Source organism: Notechis scutatus, chromosome 1, assembly GCF_049901735.1.
Source record: "Notechis scutatus isolate UNSWTSFEM ecotype Mainland chromosome 1, rNotScu1.2, whole genome shotgun sequence".
In the NCBI taxonomy this organism is placed as follows: domain Eukaryota; kingdom Metazoa; phylum Chordata; class Lepidosauria; order Squamata; family Elapidae; genus Notechis; species Notechis scutatus.
Genome location: NC_142009.1, coordinates 224230157 through 224251681, shown reverse-complemented (window position 1 = coordinate 224251681; position 21525 = coordinate 224230157). Strand labels below are relative to the sequence as shown.

General features: G+C 38.6%; 2 protein-coding genes and 1 long non-coding RNA gene across 4 annotated transcripts in view; all 3 read right to left on the bottom strand.

The window, feature by feature from the left end:
- Positions 1–8657, bottom strand: part of SLC11A1 (solute carrier family 11 member 1) — a 55096-nt gene extending 46439 nt beyond the window's left edge. The window contains exons 1-2 of one of the 2 annotated variants that reach the window (XM_087950376.1): positions 8533–8657; positions 169–280 (exon numbers count right to left, since the gene is read on the bottom strand). In XM_087950376.1, the coding sequence (XP_087806502.1) occupies positions 169–187 (19 nt within the window). In that variant the 5' untranslated portion in view covers positions 188–280; positions 8533–8657. Of the gene's footprint in view, positions 1–168; positions 393–8532 lie in introns of those variants that run through there. The other variant, XM_087950375.1, reaches the window with a different exon arrangement.
- A 1613-nt stretch (positions 8658–10270) lies between these two features.
- On the bottom strand, positions 10271–10988 carry LOC148133203 (uncharacterized). The gene is made up of 2 exons (XR_015747191.1): positions 10704–10988; positions 10271–10445 (listed from the first exon to the last, which is right to left on the bottom strand). It is a non-coding gene; the product is annotated as an uncharacterized LOC148133203 (long non-coding RNA).
- A 7508-nt stretch (positions 10989–18496) lies between these two features.
- The window catches only part of CATIP (ciliogenesis associated TTC17 interacting protein), a 34779-nt gene continuing 31750 nt past the window's right edge, over positions 18497–21525 (bottom strand). The window contains exon 10 of the mRNA XM_026665320.2: positions 18497–19627. Within this exon, the coding sequence (XP_026521105.1) occupies positions 19415–19627 (213 nt within the window). The 3' untranslated portion in view covers positions 18497–19414. The remainder of the gene's footprint in view (positions 19628–21525) is intronic.

Genomic DNA, 21525 nt, shown 5'->3' with positions numbered 1-21525 from the left:
ATAAATCATTCTAATGCTGTACTCATTTATATTTTACTTCTTCTGAATAAATAAACAAATCAAATACATGTCTATGGAAGAAATGAATATCAATTAAATAAAATACAAGAGGAACAGAAGATATAATTTTTATCACTGAAAAAAGGAGTACAATTTGGTGAAATCTACCTGCATCTTGGGATCCCATTTAAAAGTTTGTTCTGTCAAAAGTTATGTTCAGATCAGAAGCAGTACAAGATCTTCACAAATGATAAAAGATGAAGAGAAGTCACCACATGCCCTAGAGTTCAGTAACAGAGAAAAAAAAGTAGAGAGGAAGGAGTTTAACAGTGATCTCATTTTGGTTACTCCTGGATTTCACAATAATGTAAAAGGAGAAGCGTGTTCAAAAAGAAAGCAACAGTGTGATTTTTGTCTTACAGACAGTGTTTGGCATTGAGAAGCATTGCCTCAGCAGAACACCTCGAGCATCATGGCCAAATTGCCATTTATCTTGTTTTGTTTTATTTTAGGGATAGTTTTAGTCTCTGGCATTTGAAGATATACCTTTGTGATTTTCTATGTCAGGTGCCAAAATAACACAACCAGCAACAACATGTGCCTCAAACTGCTGAGCATTTAGGGCAAGATAAAGCTTTGTCAGTAAGTTTGGGGTCCAAATATCTAAAAGGACCCTCTGTACGCGCATCATTCTATTTGTTCAGGAAAATCTTCAGAGGAGACCTGCATTGAGTACCATAAATAGAAGAAATTCATTCCGGATTTTTAAAAAAGAGCCTTTGCTATGATGATATTCTGATCTTGGAACATCTGAAGAAGAAATGCTTGGAAAGCACATCTGGGGGAAAACCCAATAATTCATAGAGCCTGAATATGTTTCATTGATTGTCCTTGATTATAACCATAATTTTGTGTACACTGACCTTATGGGCACATACAATATAACTATAACTACCTTTATTCTGGCAGGAATTGCAGACCTTTAATAACTGTACAATAACTACAGTAGATTGCCTCCTGGATGAAGCATTAGAAAATCACTGGTGGAAGCTGGCCCTGATTTCTGAATTGCCTTTCTCTGACCCATTCCTGTTTTAACTTAACTTACCTAATCCTTTGCTCTATTGAATTGCTTTAAGAAGTGCGCTGCAGACCCCCAAAATTTTCTCACGGGCAGCAGTGGTCCACGGACCACTGGTTGGCAACCTCTGCTTTAGAGAACAATAGTCATGTGTGTCTCTCACCTTTCACTATTTTATACCTCATTGATTACAACAGGATATTTGAGCTACCTAGAATGGACAAGGAACAGGAATGAAGTTATCCCAACATTTAATATTTTTGTAATGATCATTTGGTTAACAGAAGTGGGCTTGCTAAGATTCAACTATGAAAATATCCAGAATCATGTCTTATTAATGCTAATCCAAAGGCAAAGTACTATTGATTTGTATTGTTTCAAATACAGCTGAAATACAAACACAGCTCTTGAAAATAAATCATTAACAATTATCAAAGTGCTGTATCGTGGATAACGTCTATGGATTCGCAGAGCTGGAATCTATATGCTCTTTCTCTTTAAATGAGGAAATTGGTTGCATGTGTAATGAATGAATCAGCAAATTAAGTTCCTTGACCCTTGTGCCTCAACATTTGATTGTCTCAGCAAATCTGGAAGTTCCATCACTTTGAAACTGTTGATAAAGCCCATACACAGAGAGCTAGATAAAGATACAGGGAAAAGTACCATGTGCTAAAATGTTGATGCATAGTTTCCATCACAACCTTGTCTTTCCAGTAAGTTTGTGCATGTGTCAAAACTATATATTCCTTTAAACAGAAAAAATAAGAATGACTTTGCAATGTTGTCAACCTTTCAACATAATCCAGACCAGGAAACCAAAGCCAAGAATACTGTTACTACCTTTGTTGTAAAGCCAGAGTAACAAAATCCCACAAATCTAAAATGGCTTCCACCTCCCCTGCTTTACATGCCAGAGAACTAGAGAGACTCAATCATGTTTGAGATGGAGTCTCCAACCAAACCCATTCCTGCTTCAGATACAAATTTCTCTTAGCAGACCATTGCCTATAGGTTTATTCCTGTCTCCCATGATTATTCTCACAACCCATTACGAGTTGCTTTATTATTATTATTATTATTATTATTATTATTATTATTATTATTATTATTATTATTATTATTATTATTATTATTATTATTATAGAATTATTATTGGTGAGGGAAAATCTCACCAATAATCTAGAAAACTCAAAAGGTAAAAAGGAAAAGAAACCAAGAACAAACAAAAAATATACAAAAAATATACATATGAATATGCATGTAATATTAAGCAGAAGTAACATGTGATATTAAGCAGAAGTAACATTAAGCAGAAGTAATATTTCAAATTTCCACATTTAATATTTCTTCCCAGAACAAATGAAGATAATTTTTTAAAAGAAGCATTGCTAACATAGATAAGAAATGGCCAATTTGAATGAATGTTTCCAGAAAGGATGGTGGCTGGTTCCTGGGATGGGTTATTGGGGAAGATGGTTGTGCATATCAGAAGGTTCTCTAAGTCAGGGGTTCTTAATCCTGGTTTGGGGACTGATACTGGTCCATGGCCCGCTAGGAAGTGGGCCACGCAAGCAGTGAGCAAATGCTCAAAGCTCCATTTGCAAAAGCGGCAGGTGCATGTGTGAAACCCTCCTCCCCCCCCTCTGCCGCCACCACTGGTCCTTGGGGGGGAAAGGTTGGAGACTGCTGCTCCAAGTTATCAGGCGTTTTCAGCAGGTATCATAATTTGGCAAGCCTTGGAATGCATGTAGTCCCATGCCTATTTGCACATTTGTTGGGTCTAATGCCAAGTCTAGCACAAAGAAAGTCATAATAGAAACCTCTTGGTTCCTATAATAGTTTATCTAATTCCATATGCCTCACCTTATCAGCTCCTGCTTTCTTTCGGTATGCACCAGAGGTGGTATTCAGCAGGTTCTGACCAAATCTGGAGAACCAGTGGTGGAAATTTTGAGTAGTTCAGAGCACCGGCAAATACCACCTCTGACTGGTCCCACCCCCATCTATTCTCTGCCTCCTGAATCCCAGCTGATCGGCTGGGTCTTCTTTTGTTGCCCTACACAGGAGAACGGAGGTGGAAAGAAGGTTAGTGGGGTGGGGAGGGAATGGGATTTTGCAGTAGCCTTCCCCTGGAGTGGGGTGGGAATGGAGACCTTATAGTAGCCTTCCCCTGCCACACCCATGAAGCCATGCCCACCAAGCCACACCACACCCACCAAGCCACAGCCACAGAACCAATAGTAAAAAAATTTGAATCCCACCACTGGTATGCACAATAATAACTAAACAGCTAGCCTTCAATAAGGACTTATTTTATCTCAAGGAAGTGAGCAGAACCTACCCCCAAACTGCATCACTGACCACTCTCAGTAAGTCATTCAGGCAACAAGACTTGTGTGAAGAAGAGAGGGGAAACATCTTAATTTTAACACCAGAACAGCAAAAGATGAACGCAAGTTGCTTCTTCCGTGACCTCTGAACAAGATGAAAGAACACGTCTGACAAGAGTTATCAGGTAATAATTGAGCTATGAGTTGGGGACATGAGGTCATGCCCTAAAGCTCTATAAAACTTATTTACTTTCTTGTTTATTACCATGGACTGTTTCCTCAGTGGGAACTTTTGCCTCCTTCTACTTTTGCTTTTGATGCTCAAGCCCAGGGGTCTCAAACTCAATTTACCTGGGGGCCGCTGGAGGCAGAGTCTGGGTGAGGCTGGGCCGCATAAGGGATTCCACAAAAAACATTGTTAAAAAAATATCCTCAAATGTCATCAACAGTTAATGATTTCTCCAATACATGAACTGTCCTGAACACATGAATGGAACATTGAATGAAGATCATGAACAGTTCCTCAGAACATGGCTTCTCCAGCTTACTCCTTGCTGCCAGAGACTTGACAACGCTTCCTCTCACATATCTGAGCCACATTTGGCTTGAGAGAGGAGGCACTTGAGACCCTCAGTATGGCTTGAAGATGATCATCAGTAAGTCTGGACCTGTACTTGGACTTGTTAAAGTTCAGGGTGGAGAAGAAGCCACGACGAGGAACGGCGGGCGGGACTTCCTTCAGAGGTCCATTCCCCCTGCGGGCTGCACTAATATTATACTTTCATATCATGGTGGAGGCCACAGGATATCATCCTGCGGGCCGCAATTGGCCCACGGGCCGCAAGTTTGAGACCCCTGCTCTAGCCAGTCCTATAAATATTCTACTGCATGCCATCAGACTAGGATATTATGATTTCTCAGTTCTCTGCATTTTCACACTGAAATTGTACTTGGCAAGTTTTGCTGGCGGGTGGGAGGAGGTCATGATTTATAGCAACCAATCATTTCTGAAACCAAAAGCAGATTCAAATAGACATTTTAGCCCATGGTGGTTTCTGATTTAGAAACTTTCATGAGAAACACGAGACAATGAAAAATGGAAATGAGAACAACAAGCAAAAGACAATAGGAAGTGATACTGGGAAATCTGCCTTGGCTTGAAAAATGTATCCTATGTATCCTTAATCACTGTAAAAGGAAGAGTTGCTTAGACTAGAGTGCTTCTTGGTGGCAATCTTAGAGTATAGTCAGATGGCCAGGAATTTCACAGGAGGATGGAGAGCCATTGTTTTGCAGATCTGGGAGCTGAAAACCCATTTTCTGTAGAGAGACACTGCAGTGCTGATCAGGGTGCTTTAAAGATCGAAAGAGAGATTGGACTGAGACTTATCCACATGACCAGCTGATTGCCTTTTGCCTGTATTTTTTTTCCCTTCTAGATGAGAAATGCTATTTCCAGGAGGAAGGGCTGAGGAATTTTACAATTTAAGAGAGAGATTTCTCTAGATTTCACCATATGCAAAGATTAAATTAATCAACAGAAGTCTGGTAGCACCTTTCCAGGCTAATAAAATTATCCTATTGCAAAGATTACCCTATTCATATTCAAGAAAAGCTCAAGTTAGCCACTTGTATGTGCTCTCTAAAATGGTTAAATGTACTTCTTTGGTTAAAGAGCTGCAGTGGTGCAGTACTGTGGGCTAATTCTACTGACTGCCAGCAGTTTGGCAGTTCGGGTCTCACCAGGCTGAAGGTTGACTCATCCTTCCATCCTTCCGAGGTGGGTCAAATGAGGAACCAGATTGTTGAGGACAATATGCTGATTCTGTAAATTGCTCAGAGAGAGCTGTGAAGCACTGTGAAGCAGTATATAAGTCTAAGTGCTATTGCTATTGCTTTTGCTAAAGATATTTATTTAGTTCTCAGTGAAAACAACTAGCCCTCCACCTGTGGTTGCTTACATATATTTGCACATGACCACAATGTTCTTGGGTGTAATGAGGAAAAAAAAATCCCAATGGCATATTTATTTTTTATGAAACTGTCAAGGCAACAGCTTCTATTTGAATGGAGAAATTGGCAACCTTGAACCGTAAGGAATTCTTAAAATTTGTTGGTAAAGCAAGTGAGCCATATTGTTTATAGACCATAGGATAAACCCTGAAGAAATGATGGGCTGTGGAAGCAAGAGTGGAAAAATAATGTAGACCCTGGAAAGAAAATAGAGTTAGCAGAAAATTTCATCCAACTACCAAGGCCAAGGTTTCATTTGGCTGTTGAACAAGCAGGTCAATAAGTAGTATTGTAATAAAGAAAGGTAGCAACTCTCAGCAGGGTTAGAAGCCAGTCCAAAGTTCTTTCATAAGATTCAAGCAAGAGATGAAATATGCCACTAAGAGCCTAGAGTCTCTCCAAGAGCAAGATTTCTTAAACAAGAATAATCCAGGAACAATGAAAAAGCTTAAAATATTATATGTTATTTTTGGCAACTAGGACCTAGAACAGAAAGCAATTGAGTCCTATCGGGATTATGAAGGATAGACTTGGGTATGTCTAGTTTAAGGAAAAGAAGGACTAGGGGTGATATGATAGATGATAGCAGGGTTCCACTATCTAAGGGGCAGCCACAAAGTAGAGGGAGTCAAGCTATTCTCCAAAGCACCTGAACACATTGTATTGAAACAATGGATGGCAACTAATCAAGGAGAGGAGCAACCTAGAATTAAGGAGAAATTTCTTGAAAGAACAATTAATTGGTGGAACAACTTGCCACCAGAAGTTGTGGGAGCTCCAACATTAGAGGTTTTAAAGAAGAGATTGGACAACCCCTTGTCTGAAATGGTGCACAGGTGACAAACTCACCGTGTCACGTGGCCGTCACGTGACTTATGTTTTTTTTCTCTTCACAGAGCTGGGATGGGTGTGGCCTGCGTGTGATGCATCCGGCTTGCAGGACGCCAGTTTGACATCTCTGGTAGGGTCTCCTGCTTGAGCAGGGGGTTGGACAAGAAGACCCCCAAAGTCCCTTCCAACTCTGTAACTTTAAGCCCTTTCAAAGGCTCTTCCCTTGCAAAATTGTTAGTCATGATCTGAATCTTTCTCTTGGGTCTTCTTTGTTCACAAGCCTTTTACTCTTCAAATATTTGGCAACTGTTTTCTGGATTAGGTAAGAATTAAGCTTCCTTCTGGAGGTATTTTCCACACTTTGAGGAAGAAATCCATGCTTCTTGAACAACTAAGATTCCATGGTCCTTCTTAAAGAGTATGGTGTTCCTCAGAAAGCTCAGGGTGTTCCTCCAAACAGAATTCTGGATTTTGGTTATGATTTACAGCAGGAAATAAGCTGTTGAGTAATAAAGGACTCTCTCTTAATCGTTAATTATTGGCATTCTGGAATTACCAGATATAGAGTCAAACAGAATGTCCTGTACTTTGGGGAGTAATATTTAAAAAATGGCTTCTGTCAAATGCATAAACCTTAAAAAGATTTTTCAATATATTACCTTACTAACTTTTCAATGCATTATACACACACACCCTTAAAAAGAAGGGTGTGCATGTGTAATGTATTGAAAAGTTATCCTGAGAATTATGGTCAATACAGACATGAGATGTATCCAGACATGAGATACATAGATAGACATGAGATGAGATGAGATGGACCCAGTATCAAGCTAAATAATAGAAGATTTGGGCAAAAGAAAGCTCTTCCTCATGTAAGATCACAGAACTCACACCAAGCAAGTTAGATGGCTATAATAGAGCAGGTTGTTGGAAAATTAAGCTGTCGACAACTATCAATTGTAATTAATGCTGTGCATGAAATGTTTGTGTCTCCTCGTAATCTTTCCATCATTTTCTTCGTAATCTTTCCATCATTTTCTTGTTATCCATTATGAGACATAGGATATCAAAGATAAATCTTTGATCTAATTAGGAGTGAACCCTGAAAAAGTCTGAAAGTCTCTGGGGTTGTGAAAGTTCCAAAGCACTTCTTTAAACTAGGCACAGCCTTAAAACACAGAGAGAGAGGGGGGGGGGAGGGAGGGAGGGAGGAAGCGAGGGGGAGAGAGGAGAGGGGGAGAGAGAGATAGGGAGGTAGGTTTCAGGGACTGTATCTGAATTATATGCTAAACTAAAAAATGGTTAAAAAGCATTCATCTAAATTGCATTTCAGATGTTATATATAATGGGGAGTACTGCATCTACTCTCCTGGATGAAGTTTTTTTTAGCTTAATGTTCATGCAAACATGAGTCTTAATCCACATAATTTTGTACAGTGCCCAAGTTGTAGAATTAAATACAGTATATTAAGAAAATTTCCATTGAAGTTGAGAGTAATTATTTAGTGAACCTATTTATAGCAGCTTAGGCATTTGAAGAAAAGTGATTGCAAATTTTGGTCATTCCTTTGTTCTTGTGTTGTATGACAAAGCCTGGCCTCACAATAATACAGCATTGCCCTCATCTAGTTTTACCAAATCACCTTCAGAGCATCAGACATAAAAGCCAAGCACAAATGCAGCACAAAATGTTCATTTTGATCACAAATGACTGGTGGAAAACACCTCCATCTCTGTCCTTGCATATAGTCTGCACACAAATATACCTAAAACACGTAAAACAATCATGATGGAAGAAATGGCTTCTTATCACAACAATACAGTACATTCGTTATCTCAAGACAAGGCCACGATTACACATTTTTGTCATACTTCTGATTAAAGAACTTGCAATAAACATTGATCATGAATAAGCTGATCCTTCTTTAAGGGACATAAACAAGAGAACAGGACAGTAATTTATTCCATTAGCTACATACTTTGTGAAGTAATTCTCCTGGGAGTTTCTTTTTATCCTTTCTAAATTGATTTCTGTTCGCTTTAAGAAAAATAAGAGTTCCCCAGAAAATTCCATTGTTTTTCCTCATCTTATTTCCCCCTCCCCCCTCATAATTTGGTTAGCTTCCTTCCCACCCACCCAGGAACATCAATCATAATTTAATTTAATCAAACATAATGTAGCTGAGAAGCAACCACCTGGCGATGCCCTTTTACTGTCACTCTCTTCTCAGCCAAAGCAAAAGATAGGAGAGGGCAGATTTATTAGGAATTTACCTCTTTCACGAATCCTTTTTTTTTTTTTTTTTTGAAATGCTATTTTCTAATAAAGCCAGTGGGGAGAACTAGCTGTGTCGGCTCTGTTAACTGACAAGGCTGATCGGCTTGATCCTGGGGCCTCTGTGAGGGGGAAAAGCAGCTTTGCCTATAAAAGGCGTCTTCCTGTTCTTTTGTAAATGTCACAGAATGGGACTTTTCCATAAGGCTTTCGTCAGGTACATGCAAAGCTCCCAGCCTGAATATGCCTCCACCTCTGCTGGCAGAGCCCCTGTACATTTATGGAGGAGCATCACTTCCTCATTCAGTTCCCCTGAAGCCCCCAGCTTGAGAAATTTGGACTGTTCTTTTTTTTTTTTTTTTGTAAATTTTATTTGAGTTTTCACAAAGAGAAAAATAAATAAAAATAAAACATCTTTTTTGAAAGTAGCATAATCCCGGGTTGCATTTCTTCGTACAGACACAAATTCAGGTTCATGCTCATTTTTATATTCTATTCCATATCTTATTACTATTTTACATTTTCTGCATAGCTTCTCCCCTCTTTTAATTTTCTCAATTTTATTTTAATTATCTCATCTCAATTCAAATCATTGTATTTATATTTTTGTCTGTCCTGTTTCAATTATCTATTATCTTTTCTCATTAAACAAAATTTCTCCTGTAGTTACTGATTGACGCCTTTATATCTTTTCCCTAAAGTTATAACATTCAATATAATACATAACTTCCATTCGGATTCTGCTTGGTACATTCTTAAAATACACACTGTATTCTTAAAAAAAGAAAAAATTATAAATGTATATAATTAAAACAACATCCCATTCCAATTCAATTCTATCTTTAATATTAATATTCATTAAAATCTTAACATCTTTAACATTACTTTTCAATTAAATATCATACTTCTATGGGAACAATTAATAAGCTTTCCATAGTTAATTCCACCCCCCTATTCACTTATATTTTATAAAACTTTAACTAATTAAAATGTTCCCGTTCCTTCCTAATTCAATTTTCTCATTTATTTTATTTCACTTATTTTATTCACAAACATTTCACTAAATTACACTTTTTAATCATACATTGTTTCCAATTTTCTAAAATTATTTCTATTACTAATATAACAATACAATCTTATGTACCTTTACAGAATCCCTTTTTCAGTTAGATTTTCACCCATTATCTCTAAATAGGTCCTGTTTCTCTATATCTTGCTCCGGTCCTTTGTAATTTCTTTTCCTTTCCTTCTTCCCTCTCTTCTCTCTCCCCTTTTTACCCCCTTGTCTCTCTACCTCTATTTCTCTCTTCTGTATTCCCCTTTTCTGTTGCTTTCCAGTATTATACTTATTTTTTGAATTATTTTTCTTTTCTTTGGTTGTTTTTTTTAAGTCTTAAATTCTCCATTCTCTTTCCCCCCCTTTCCTTTTTCTTCCCCACATAAAATTACTTGTTCATTGAAGATGGCTTCTTCTTTGTCCCAGTCTTCTTGTTTTTCAGTCTTTTCTTGTTGTTTCTCATAATTCCAACTCTCCATTTCTAAGAATTGAAAAACGAAGCCAAAAGAACCCTTCCCTTCTTGTGCATCTTCTTTATACTTTTTAAGTTCCATTTTCAATTCATCCAGAAGTGGTGCCATTGTATAAATTTTTAAACAACCACCTGATTGATTTTAGTCATTCAAATATAATAACCAAGAATCCAAAGATCACCAAATAATCCAAATACAGGCAAGCTGTTTCTTCTTGCTCTTTTTTTTCACTTTCTCTTCTTGGGGTTACTGTTTAGTTACAAAGTTTCAGTTAAAATGTATCTTTTAGAAGTCTTGTTGAAGTTTTACTGTAGATTCTTTTTAATTCCAGGCAGTCTCCTCCCTCTTCCAGATCCTGCCCTTATTCTTTTTCTCTCCCTTCCTGCTTATGAAAAAGAAAAATTTTAATGTCCAGAAATCTTTATTATCCCTTTGGCATTTTGTTTTATTTTCAGCTTAATTGCCTATTGATGTCAAAGCGGATTTTTCTGTTTTCTTATTTAAGTCTCTTAGTTGTCAGTATAGGGAAGGAGAGAGAAGGAAAAAAAAAGCCAAACCTTTCCCTTTTCACTTTCCTTCGCTGCTTCCGACTCTTCTTTGGGAGCGATGTTATTTTTTGTAAGTTTAAATTCTAGGGTACCTTAGTTGTTGCTTTTACAATTTAACCTGGTCAGCCAAAACTTTCACTTCTTATCTTCCTCCTGCACATTCTTTTCCAGTCAAGTTCTTCTTTGTGGTGGCCATTTCTGACCACCGCTGCAACCGCCTTCGGGAAAGGGAGTAATGGCCAGCTGAGGAGGAGAGATGCGGCTCTCCTTGACCCTGCTGGCAGTCTCCCCCCTCTTCACCACCTCTACGGGGTGGCTTAGCCCCGAAACCAGCCAGCTCAGGGCGCTCCAGCGGCGAGCCCAGACAGAAACCATGTACGATCGTGGATTTGTGTCTGTAGCCGAAGAAACTTCAAACCAAAAGCCGAGAAATTTGGACTGTTCTGTCACTTTGTCTGAAAATTAGTAATCCAACTAAAAGATCTAAAATCCTTTTCATCTTCCTTTATAAAGAAAGCATTTCCAATCCTTTTGCTTCCTCTCTCTCCAACACTGCATCAGAATTTTATTAACCGGTAAAACTTTGGGAATGGGCAGCAGAACGCCCCTCCTCCTCAAATACACCCTTGAAGTCCCACACAGGCAGTGTCAGGAATGTCCAATGCAAAGCATTAGAAATGAGATTTGTGAACCAAATTCAGGTGACCGTGAGACACCTACTTTTTTCACCAGGCAGAAGTAACAGTGGTGGGATTCAATTTTTTTTATTACCAGTTCTGTGGGCATGTCATGGCTTAGTGGGCATGGTGTGGTGAGCGTGGCAGGGGAAGGATACTGCAAAATCCCCATTCCCTCCCCACCCTGCTAACCCGCTTTCCAGCTCCTTTCTCCGGTGCAGGGCAGCTGGGACTCAGGAGGCAGAGAATAGATGGGGGTGGGGCCAGTCAGAGCTGGTATTTGCTGGTTCTCCAAACTACTCAAAATTTCTGCCACCAGTTCTTCAGAACTGGTCAGAACCTGCTGAATACCACCTCTGAGAAGTAAGTTTCAGAAAGGTCATATGGTTTTAGTTCCAGGCCCATTAGTATATCAATTGTTTTGACACAATTTTCTGTTATACTTGCTCCTGTGTACAACCTGGGAGCCCTCCTGTACTCTTGACTCTCACATGAAGAACAGGTGACAGTTGTGGCTAGGAGGGACTTTGTATTGTGCACCCTGGTGTGCCTGTTCCTGGATCAAGGGGCCCTACTTAGAGTCACTCATGCCCTGGTCACCTCCTGACTGGACTATTGCAATGCACTCTTGCATGGAAATGCCCTTAAAAGAGTATCTGAAAACATGATGCAAGAACTTGTTTCTGGTACACATCTGCTGCATGAGCTGCCTTGATTACATTTGCTTTGTAACTCAATTCAAGGTGGTGTTGACCTCTAAAGGCCTACATATCATGGGACTGGTTCATTTCAGGGCCTACCTCTTCCCGATGCCATCTGTCCGTCCAACCAGATCCTACAAATTCCGCTGCCTAGGGAGTTACCAAGTTGAGCAGACAGTTGATAGTGGTTCTGATATGGTGCTCACATTTTGGATCTCCCCCTCCCCAGAGATGAAGTCAGCCTTATCAGTCCTTTTTCCCCCAATTTTTTTTATTTCAATCTACCTATAACAACAATACATTAACAGTGTGACATCAGTATATCATACATCTCTCATTGCATTATATTCATATTAATTCATACTTCTTCAATATTTATTTTCAACCTTACTCTCTCCAAATGCCTACCACCATATCAATTAAACATACCTAATAATTCAATTATTCAATTTTCTCCCTGTTTTCATTTTATTTTATTTTTAAATGAAAAAAATCTCATTCGGCAAGCAGTGTAGTTCCAGGTTTCATCTCTCAATACAAACATGATCATAGTTACCTATTCATTTTATTTGTCTAATTTCATATTGCATCTCGTCATTATTAAATATTAAGCTTATCTTATCCAATCCCAATTCATGTTCTCATATCTTATTTTACGATATTATCTAAAATTCTTATCTCAATTCTATATTCATTTATTCAATTCCAAATCTAATATATCTCCTTCCATTTTTCTTAGTATATTCTCATATCTTATTTTACGATATTATCTAAAATTCTCATCTCCTTTCTATTATCATTTCTATCATCATCATCATCATCATCATCATCATTATTATTATTATTATTATTATTATTATTATTATTATTATTATTATTATTATTATTATTATTATTATTATTATTATTATTATTATTATTTTCCTGTTACATTTGTCATTTTATCAATCCTTATCTGTGAATATAGTTGTCCCCTCTAGTTACTAATTCGAGCCAACCACCTTCATTCTTCCTTAATATCAATCTCCCTATTTATTTTTTATTTATTTATTTTATTTATTTATTTGATTTGCCAATTGTTTACAAGATAATAAGTATAAATGTATACATAGTTGTGAATACATGAAATGGGTACATATAAGAAAAATAAAAGAATAAGAGAAACAATAGGACAGGGACGGTAGGCACGTTGGTGCGCTTATGCACGCCCCTACAGGCCTCTTAGGAAAGGGGTGAGGTCAATAGTAGACAGTCTAAGGTTAAAGTTTTTGGGGTTTGGGGAAGAAACTACAGAGTCGGGTAGAGTATTCCAGACATTGACCACTCTATTGCTGAAGTCGTATTTCCTGCAATCAAGTTTGGTGCGGTTTACTTTGAGTTTGTATCTATTGTGTGCTCTTGTGTTGTTATGGTTGAAGCTGAAGTATTCATTGACAGGTAGGACATTGCAATGTATGATTTTATATACCATGCTTAAGTCAGACCGAAGACGGCGTAATTCAAGGTTTTCTAGTTCTAGAATTTATATTTCTCAGATTCTGCATTATATTTTCTCTATCAATCATCTATACATTACAAAATACTATTTTCAATATATTTTTATACATCCCAACATATTACCTTATGGAATCCCCTTCCTTATCCCTTTTTTTTTTCACCCATTATCTCTCACTCTTTGAACAATGTACTTTCTTTTCATCTTTGTTTGTTTCCTGTTCCTCTTTATTTTCTGGTCCTTTCTCTTAATTCCCTTTTCCTCCATTCTTATTCCCCTCCTTTTCACATCCCAGTTATTAAACTTTTCTGTCTCCCTCTTTTGATTTTTCCTCTGCATTTCCTTTTTCTGCTTTTCCCTTCTCTCCTTAACCATTTTCTGAACCATTCTCCCTTTTATCATCCCATCAGACCACAAATTTCTAATTCTAATTCCTTTCCCCCCCTTTGAATAATTGTTGTTTGTTTTGTTCTTCTAAGTTGGCTTCTTCTTTATAGAACTCCTCCCCCTCTGTGTGATGACCTGTAGTCTCTCTAAATAACTCAAAACCCAAAACATACATTAAAGTCCGGTAATGCCTTCACTGTTTTATTAGGCACAGTTTAAAGTCACAAAAGTAAATAATGAGGCAAAAAGAAAACCAAAACAAACCGCATTGACGAGAGTTCCAAAGCAAGACAAGATAATTAATCATACATTCCAGGAAAATAACCGAGGGGAGTCCATGGGAAGAACGCCAGCAAAGATAACCCTCTTTCAAAGGAAACAATAAACTTTGACTCCAGCAATTCTGACTATGCAGTTACAAACTTATATACATAGCTGCCAGCTGCAAGCCACAAGGAGGATCATGGTAATCTCCTCCTGAGTAGACCTCGCTTTTCCCTGATACTCTCCTCCCTGCGTGACCTAGGATGGATAGGGGATGGGCCTGGATCCTCCTCTGATTGCTCAGCCGGCCTCTGCCCTTCCCCGGCCTCCTCCACCACCTCTGGAGCCACACTCCCACTTCCTGTTGGCTGTTCCTCCTCTTCCTCAGAGTCAGTCTCCACCAGGGGCATGACACTCTGGTTTATTGTGTTCTTGTGTATGCTGAGTCACCATTTCTAATTTCTGTAATACATAATTACACATTTCAAGTTTAATTTTTATCATGTCCCTTGTATCTTGCATATCCGAGCTTATGTCTTGTAAGTCCAGTCTTATATCAACAAGTAGCTCCTCCATTATATCTTCTTTTTTTTTCTTTCTCTTTCCTCTTCCTTAATAGTTGAAATCCTCTTCTTTGATAGATATATTTAATCCAGAGTCCAGTATCTTATTTCAGCCAATATCTTTTGAGTTTATTTTCAACAATTCATACTCTTGAATCTTTATTCCAAATCTTCTAATTGGTCTCCCAACTGTTTTCCAAATTACCGGGTGGTTCTATGACAATAATAAAGTTCCTTTTATTTTCTTTCAAGTTCCAAGATCCAAAGTCTCAAAAAGACCAGACGCTTGTTTTAAAACATATTAAAGTTTTCCTGTATCATCAGGTGGTGCTCTTGAGTCTTTTTCTTTTTAACTTTGTTGAATATGATGTTTTTATTAAGTTTGCTAATTTCAATCATTAGCTATTCTTTTCAATACACTCAATTCCAGCATTTAGTTATGCCTTTTAAGTGCCCACAATTCAATATCTTTTAATTTTTATCCAGTTTAATTTTTAAACCTTTAATGTGTTAATGTATTTTCTTTTAAATTTCTCCTCCAGATTAGTCCAGTAGAATAATCAAATCCAAATTTAAAAACCCATTTTCTTTCTCACTTTCTCTGGTTGCCACTTCCGCACACTTTCCTCCAAAATAGCCCTTTGATACTGGGGTAACTCAAAAGCGATGTCCTTTGCCTGGTTCACACTCTGCCCACTACTTCTCTCTCCAGCACAAAACTTAAATTTCCCGGAATGTTCTTCGTCTTCATGGTGGCCATTTTAAGACCACCGCTGCAGCTTACCTTCAGGAGGGATTTTCCAGTCAGGGAGGGGAGTTGCAACTCCCCTCAACCCTCCAGGCAATTTCCCCCTTCTTCACCACTCCATCAGGGTGGTTCCGTCCAGATCGGGACCCTCCAGCAAGAAAGCTCAGGTAAAACTGCACACAATCGCGGATTCCGTACCGACACTGAGGAACAAACCAGAAGTCCAGCCTTATCAGTCCTGAATGTACAAAGGCCCCTCAAGACTTGATTATTTCAGCAAGATTGGGGACCCCAGGTGACATGTAAACTCTTGAGCTAGCTCCATTATTATTACATCCCTCCATCTCTTTTCCTGTTTTCAGTCTGCTTTTATATTCTTAATGCTCTTTTAATAATGATATAATGGTTTTAGATAACGGTTGTTTTATACTAGCTTCATTGGATACTTGTACACCACCCAGGTCACTTTCTGTGAGGTGGGAACCAACCCTTTCCTGCCCACAAATTCCCACTCACCTTCCGTTTACCAATCCCAAAGCCAGTTCCACCATTCAGTATCATAATTTCTTATGGCCACTTTCACAACATCTAAAGGAAGCAGCCTGACGTGCTTTTACTTACATATTGATGTAGCAGTTAGCCATATTCAACAAACAAAACAAATACACCTTTTTAAAACATGTTTTTAGCAGAGGCAGTTGGCCTGAAAGACCCACCACAAAAGCAGCTGGGGGAAAATAGATTTTTGAGGGAAAATAATATTATGGAAGAAAAGCAGTTGTCTCCCTGGCAGATGCTCCTTCATCTTCGTGTGAGTCCATCTTGAGTCAGAGTTGTGACTCAAGATGGACTCTCAGCCAGAATTGATGGGAACACATACAGGTGAAACTCAAAAATTTAGAATATTGTGCAAAAGTTCATTTATTTCAGTAATGCAACTTAAAAGGTGAAACTAATATATGAGATAGACTCATTATATGCAAAGCAAGATGGTTCAAGCTGTGATGTGTCATAATTGAGATGATTATGGTTTATAGCTCATGAAAATCCCAAACCCACAATCTCAGAAAATTAGAATATTGTTCAATATTCTAGGCTCAAAGTGTCCCACTCTAATCAGCTAATTAAGCCATAATACCTGCAAAGGGTTCCTGAGCCTTTAAATGGTCTCTCACTCTGGTTCAGTAGGAATCACAATCATGGGAAAGACTGCTGACCTGACAGTTGTGCAGAAAACCATCACTGACACCCTCCATAAGGAGGGAAAGCCTCAAAAGGTAATTGCAAAAGAAGTTGGATGTTCCCAAAGTGCTGTATCAAAGCACATTAATAGAAAGTTATGGGGAAGGGAAAAGTGTGGAAGAAAAATGTGCACAAGCAGCAGGGATGACTGCAGCCTGGAGAGGATTGTCAGGAAAAGGCCATTCAAAAGTGTTGGGGACTTTCACAAGGAGTGGATTGAGGCTGGAGTCAGTCCATCAAGAGCCACCACATGCAGACAGATCCTGGACATGGGCTTCAAATGTCGTATTCCTCTTGTCAAGCCGCTCCTGAACAACAATGTCAGAAGCGTCTTACCTGGGCTAAAGAAAAACAGAACTGGTCTGTTGCTCAGTGGTCCAAAGTCCTCTTTTCTGATGAGAGCAACTTTTGCATCTCATTTGGAAACCAAGGACCCAGAGTCTGGAGGAAAAATGGAGATGCACACACTGCAAGATCCTTGAAGTCCAGTGTGAAGTTTCCACAGTCTGTGTTGATTTGGGGAGCCATGTCATCTGCTGGTGTTGGTCCACTGTGCTTCATTAAGTCCAGGATCAATGCAGCCGTCTACCAGATTTTGGAGCACTTCATGCTTTGTTCTGCAGACGAGCTGTATGGGGACTTCACTTTCCAGCAGGACTTGGCACCTGCCCAAACTGCCAAAAGCACCAAAACCTGGTTCAATGACCGTGGGATTACTGTGCTTGATTGGCCAGCAAACTCGCCTGACCCGAACCCCATAGAGAATCTATGGGGCATTGCCAAGAGAAAGATGAGAGACACGAGACCGAACAATGCAGAAGACCTGAAGGCCGCTATTGAAGCATCCTGGTCGTCCATAACATCTCAGCAGTGCCACAGGCTGATAGCTTCCATTCCACACCGCATTGAGGTAGTAATTGCTGCAAAAGGGGCCCAAATCAAGTACTGAGTACATATGCATGCTTATACTTTTCAGAGGTCTGATACTGTTCTATGTACAATCCTTGTTCTATTGATTGCATGTAATATTCTAATTTTCTGAGATTGTGGATTTGGGGTTTTCATGAGCTATAAGCCATAATCATCACAATTATGACAAATCATGGCTTGAACTATCTTGCTTTGCATTTAATGAGTCTATCTCATGTAGAGTTGTAATTGCAGGAATGTTCCAATCTCGGATGGGAAACCTCAGATAAAGAATGTTTCCAAGCAAATACAACTCAGGCAAACAAAGTCTAAAGGAGGATTAGAGAGAGGAAGTAAACATATGTTAGACTTTAACTAGAAATAATTAATTGTATTAATTACTGTGCTAAACAGTAACGAAAGTTAAGCAGTAACCAAAGTTAACCAATGATGGAGGATAACTAAAAAGTGTATAAATGCAAGACTAGACTCCAATAAAGATCATCATGATTCGGTTGTTCATGATCAAACAACTTGACTGCCTCGTCGTTACAACAATCTCATATATTAGTTTCACCTTTTAAGTTGCATTACTGAAATGAACTTTTGAATGATATTCTCATTTTTTAAGTTTCACCTGTACTTATTAATTCTGGAGAGAGATTAGCTTAGACTTGGCAAACTATAGAAATATATATGGTGCTTTCAAGAAAGAGTGTCACTTTCTTAATTACATACATACATGGGGACAACCAGGAACAGTTTTTGAAGCAACCTCTCAAGACAGAGCTCCTTCATTGATTCAAGGAGAGGGATTTCATCCACACTCTTGCACAATACAAGACTCTTCTTGCTAAAGCTTTGTACTGCTGTATTGGAAACATATCCCTTCAAAAATGTCATATGAAAGCAATTACATTTTATTAACTAAATATCAGGTTATTACAAATATACAGAATTAGTTTGCTCACACAAACATACATCAACAATCATATGATCGTATACAGGCAACCTTAATTCTTTAACTCTAGTCTTCCCCCATTCCTATACAATCTTCATATATGGGAAACATGTAGATATATTTCTGAATTATGACTTGTCTAACAGGACTGATCCACTAGTTCAATGAGACTTTCTCCAAAATAAAATGTTCATAGGCTTGCAACTATCGTGAGGATAAATAAGAAACAGGCATCTGTAGTCTATATCAAGAACAAAATGCTTTAGCTCCTATTTCTGTGCTATTATTTCTAAATATTGTACTACCTCTAAGTAGTCAAAATAATACACCAGATGTCCTTAAATATTGACTGAAGGAAGGGAAATTCAGAATACTTTCCCATTTTTAATAAATCTTGGGTTGAAGCATATTTTTTTTAATAAAAAACCAACACTATGCAGAATGGGGAACTTATGTCTCATTAACAGCCATTTTGAACAGCAGTTTATACAAATCACAACTCTAGGTCCAACTATGGTTTACCATTACAATTGAACTTATGGTTCATTTCTTTAACAACAAAAAGGCTATTTATAGATTTTGGCTGTCCATCATTTTTGATTAAACTGCGACACAAATACAGTACAATACTATAATCTCGATCTCCCCATATGCACTCTCTGTAATTTAGCAGTTTTTAGTGGCAGACACTTCCAAACATCATTTCAGAAAGAGGATGACCAAAATGGAGTATCCAGTATTTGTAATAAAAGAGGAGCCATACAACTCTGTAGACAAGGCACTCCAACAGCTTCAAGAAATAGCTCTGCCAGATTCCCAGGTTATTCCCTGGATCTTTATTTTTACTACAGTCATTTTAGACATGACTGCGAAAGGAGCTGGGCCTGTCAGACGACCGAAATGATCTGCATGGCGGTTGTTGGGCAGAAAAAGGAGCGAAGAATTCAGCGGCAAAGGTGACCACATCATCAGGCTTGCGAAGGAGAAGCAGTTGCAAGAAATCTGCCAGCAAGGTGTTGAGTTCTGGATGGCGACGCACATAGGTAGCATGACTTGCTTGTAGCTCTTCCTGTGGAAAGCAAACAGCCCGTTCTTTCTTTAGGACTATAACTCTTCAATGGCAGTAAATGAGGATCAAAATAAGATGCTCATTGCCCCCAACTCCTGCAATGCCATTTTTAAAAACTCTCCTGCCCTAAGCAATATGTAGCCGCATCAGCTATGTTTTGTGTTTTGTGTACGAGCCTTAATCCCCAATTGTTGGCTGTGCTACTAGTTTGCAACTGCATTCAAAACATCTCAGGTTGCTTAATGTCTATGGAGATTCTCAGTCATCCAGGTCATGGTTGTCCCAAAGGTGCTTTTTCAAGAGGCAACTGGACTTTCTGGTTTTTCTTTGAAGACATTTCACTTCTCATCCAAGAAACTTCTTCAGCTCTGGCTGGATGGTGGGGAATGGAAGGATTTATACTTCTTGCAGACAGCTAGTCATTTGTGTTCTTTTAGTGAATCGTTAGGTCACCTGGAGGTTTATGTGTGTCATCAGGGTCACTTGAGTGGTGCACATGGGTGTGGAACCTTCTTGCAACTGTTGAAAGTCTACAACAGTCTACAACACAGCCCTTTCAATAGACTGTTGTAGACTTTCAATAGTTCCAAGAAGGCTCCACACCCATGTGCACCAATCAGGTGACCCTGAGGACACAGTTAAACCTCAAGGTGGCCTTAATGACTTGCTAAAAGAATGCAAATGATCAGCTGTCTGCAAGAAGTATAAATCCTTCCATACTCCACCATCCAGTCAGAACTGAAGAAGCTTCTTGGATGAGAAGCAAAACGTCTTCAAAGAAAAACCAGAAAGTCCAGTTGCCTTTTGAAAAAGCATTTCAGGTTGCTTGTTAACATATTCAACATAGGTATGAACATAGACACTCTTGTCCATTTCTTGTGTTTCTATCCCATTGGCATTTTGGTCATACAGCCACACCACACTGTCAGCCCTGTGATGCTCGCTAGGACTTTCCTCCAGGGCTAGATTATATATTAACTGGAAATTTGTGACACTGGGTGCCAAAATAAATTCATTTGAAATCAATGGCATTTGTTAGTTATTGAAGTCCCACTGATTTCATGAGAATAAAGTATAATTAATTCTACATTCAACTACTGTAGCTTTTTAGTATTGCCTCCAGATCAAGGCAGCACATCTTGACATTTTTATTCACTACAAGTTCCAAACAAGTCAGAATTCCATTTATTAAATAAGCCAATTGTGAAATAAGTTATCTAAAAGCCTCAACCCCTTCAATGCTGGGCAAAATCAGGAAGCATCATAGGGAAAAGACTCTCTCTTATCTCTACAGCATTTTTCTTTAAGTAAAAATGTTGTAAAATTTAGAAGTGATTGCACCCTGCCACAGTGGGGAATATAAGTACTTCAGGTTTGAATTGTTGGGTGGGTTCTTGGTGTTTTCTGAACTTGATTCTTGCAGACTTTTGTGACCAGGCTAGAAACCTCATCAGTTCATGCAGGAGTAGAGTTCGCTGGTTGTTTATATGATAAATGGTCTTGGGGCATTGTTTCTTCCTTGAGTGTTCTTTCTTGTCTGGGTATTGATTAATAGGTGTGTGATGGGAAGATGTGTATCTGAGTCTTTCTTTGACCTTTTGGTTGCTTTATTTCTTGAATGATATGCAGACAATGCTTATCTCAGTGTCTGTTAATGAATGATTCATCAGAGCCGTGGCCCTAGCATTTTTAGAACTCTTGCGGTTTTGGAACTGGATTGGTTTTAGCATGTCTGCAATTTTACAATTGCAATTGTGGTTTCCACAGTCTTTCTTTCTGTATGTTGTAAATGCTGTATGTTGTAAATGACTCTTGCTTTGTGTTCAATGGCTGTTGGTTTTTCTCATGATATTTTGTTGGTTTATGGACTACTATGATGCCTAGAGGTTGCAGCATTT